Source organism: Cyprinodon variegatus, unplaced genomic scaffold, assembly GCF_000732505.1.
Source record: "Cyprinodon variegatus isolate N-32 unplaced genomic scaffold, C_variegatus-1.0 Scaffold598, whole genome shotgun sequence".
In the NCBI taxonomy this organism is placed as follows: domain Eukaryota; kingdom Metazoa; phylum Chordata; class Actinopteri; order Cyprinodontiformes; family Cyprinodontidae; genus Cyprinodon; species Cyprinodon variegatus.
This window is the reverse complement of record NW_015151051.1, coordinates 516730-518276: the sequence shown is the minus strand read 5'-3', so window position 1 is coordinate 518276 and position 1547 is coordinate 516730. Positions and strand designations below refer to the sequence as shown.

Sequence of the window (1547 nt, the reverse complement as noted above, 5' to 3'; positions counted from 1 at the left end):
AGTCCAAAAACAATATCGGTATCGGATCGGAAGTGCAAAAACCTGGATCGGGACATCTCTAATCTAGACCCCAACTCCTATCTTCTCTCATCAGCAAGGAGCTGCTATTCTCTACTTCCATTAGTTCTTTGATGACTTCCGTATCCCTGCTGCAGTGCATCCAATGCTGCAGGGCAGACACAACATTTGAGGACCCAAGAAGCCCCTGTTTCCCACTTTCATAGGAAATGTGAGTTCTCCAGCCTGCTGTCTTTCACTCATTAGCATCCTCCAGGAGGGAGTAAGCTCTACCAACTGGATGGCTTTGTTTTTTTACAAGACTTTAAATGTAGATATATAAGGAGGCAATCTTTGTTTTCCAAAGAAAAACAACACTGGAAGTCACTTTTCCAAAAACATTTCAGAAGAAAAACGTCATTCTGTCAGCAGTAAAGTATAAAACGACTCACTCCTTTGGATCACAGCCCATGTGGTCCTGAATCCTGACTCTGGTCACATCTCTGAGGTTATGACCCGACAGAACAGCATGATTTCTGCCATAGAAAGACACAACGCTGGGAGAAATGGAGGAGATCTCTGGGTTCTAAGGGAACACGGAAAAAGCAGCTGTTACACAACACCTACAACTCATATTCAAAGTGTATAAATGAGCAAACGGATCAGCTAAAAATTTGACTCACAGAAAAGCTTTTCTTAAACTCCATGTTTTCACAAATGCTTTCCTACAGGAAGAAAGAGGTGAACAGATCTCATCATCCTGTGAGGCTGTTATTAGTCCAGTTTAATAAATTCAAGAGTTAGAAAGTACAAAAGCGGTTTATTTAAAAAATGTGATGTTTAAGATGCAGATCTGAGCCATTATTACATTCTGGACTGGATCAGTGGCCCAGGAGCAGCGGTTCTGTCTCCATCCGCAGCCGGCTCTGATACACCGCTGACACCTGAAAACCGTCACAGAAGTAAAACACTTTATTTTAGAAACAAATAGATAATAAATAGAGTCCCCCACTAAGGCTCATCTTAACTTTCTTCTTTATTTTCAACAGCTGGTTGCATTGGTGCGATCTCAGATTATTTTGAATTGCACTACTGACCAACTGGGTCACATGGGCGACCAAACAGGCTCCATCCACTCTGGAACCCTGGACATAGAATATAAGCCTAGAAACATCTAAACAGTGTTTTACAGTAATGATTCTCTGATCTTCAATAATCACAAAACTCTGATTAATAATGTCTGTATCGTCTAGGTCTCCCTCTACTGCAGCGAAGACCAATTAAAAACCAGCGGGTCCGAATAATGAAAATCTTCAACCAGTAAAGGTCCAGAGACATTTTTTATTATAATAAACAGTTACTTTAAACAGAATTTAACACTGAAATAAAATGAGTTTTTATGCATCCATGTTACACATTTACTTTTTAAATAAAAAAAAACAGAACAAATAGAACATTTTTCCATTTTAAAATCTAAAGTTATTTTTCAAGTAGAGAACAACAATCGTTCAGTTTGGTTTATAGATAATTTCCTGATTCCCATATTTTCT

At 38.8% G+C, this 1547-nt stretch overlaps 1 protein-coding gene across 1 annotated transcript in view; it reads right to left on the bottom strand.

Moving 5' to 3' along the window:
- Positions 1 to 1547, bottom strand: part of LOC107096095 (plexin-C1-like) — a 12052-nt gene that overhangs the window by 7804 nt on the left and 2701 nt on the right. Inside the window, exons 7-9 of the mRNA XM_015392598.1 lie at positions 866 to 941; positions 681 to 722; positions 450 to 583 (exon numbers count right to left, since the gene is read on the bottom strand). Coding sequence (XP_015248084.1) covers positions 450 to 583; positions 681 to 722; positions 866 to 941 — 252 coding nt within the window. The remainder of the gene's footprint in view (positions 1 to 449; positions 584 to 680; positions 723 to 865; positions 942 to 1547) is intronic.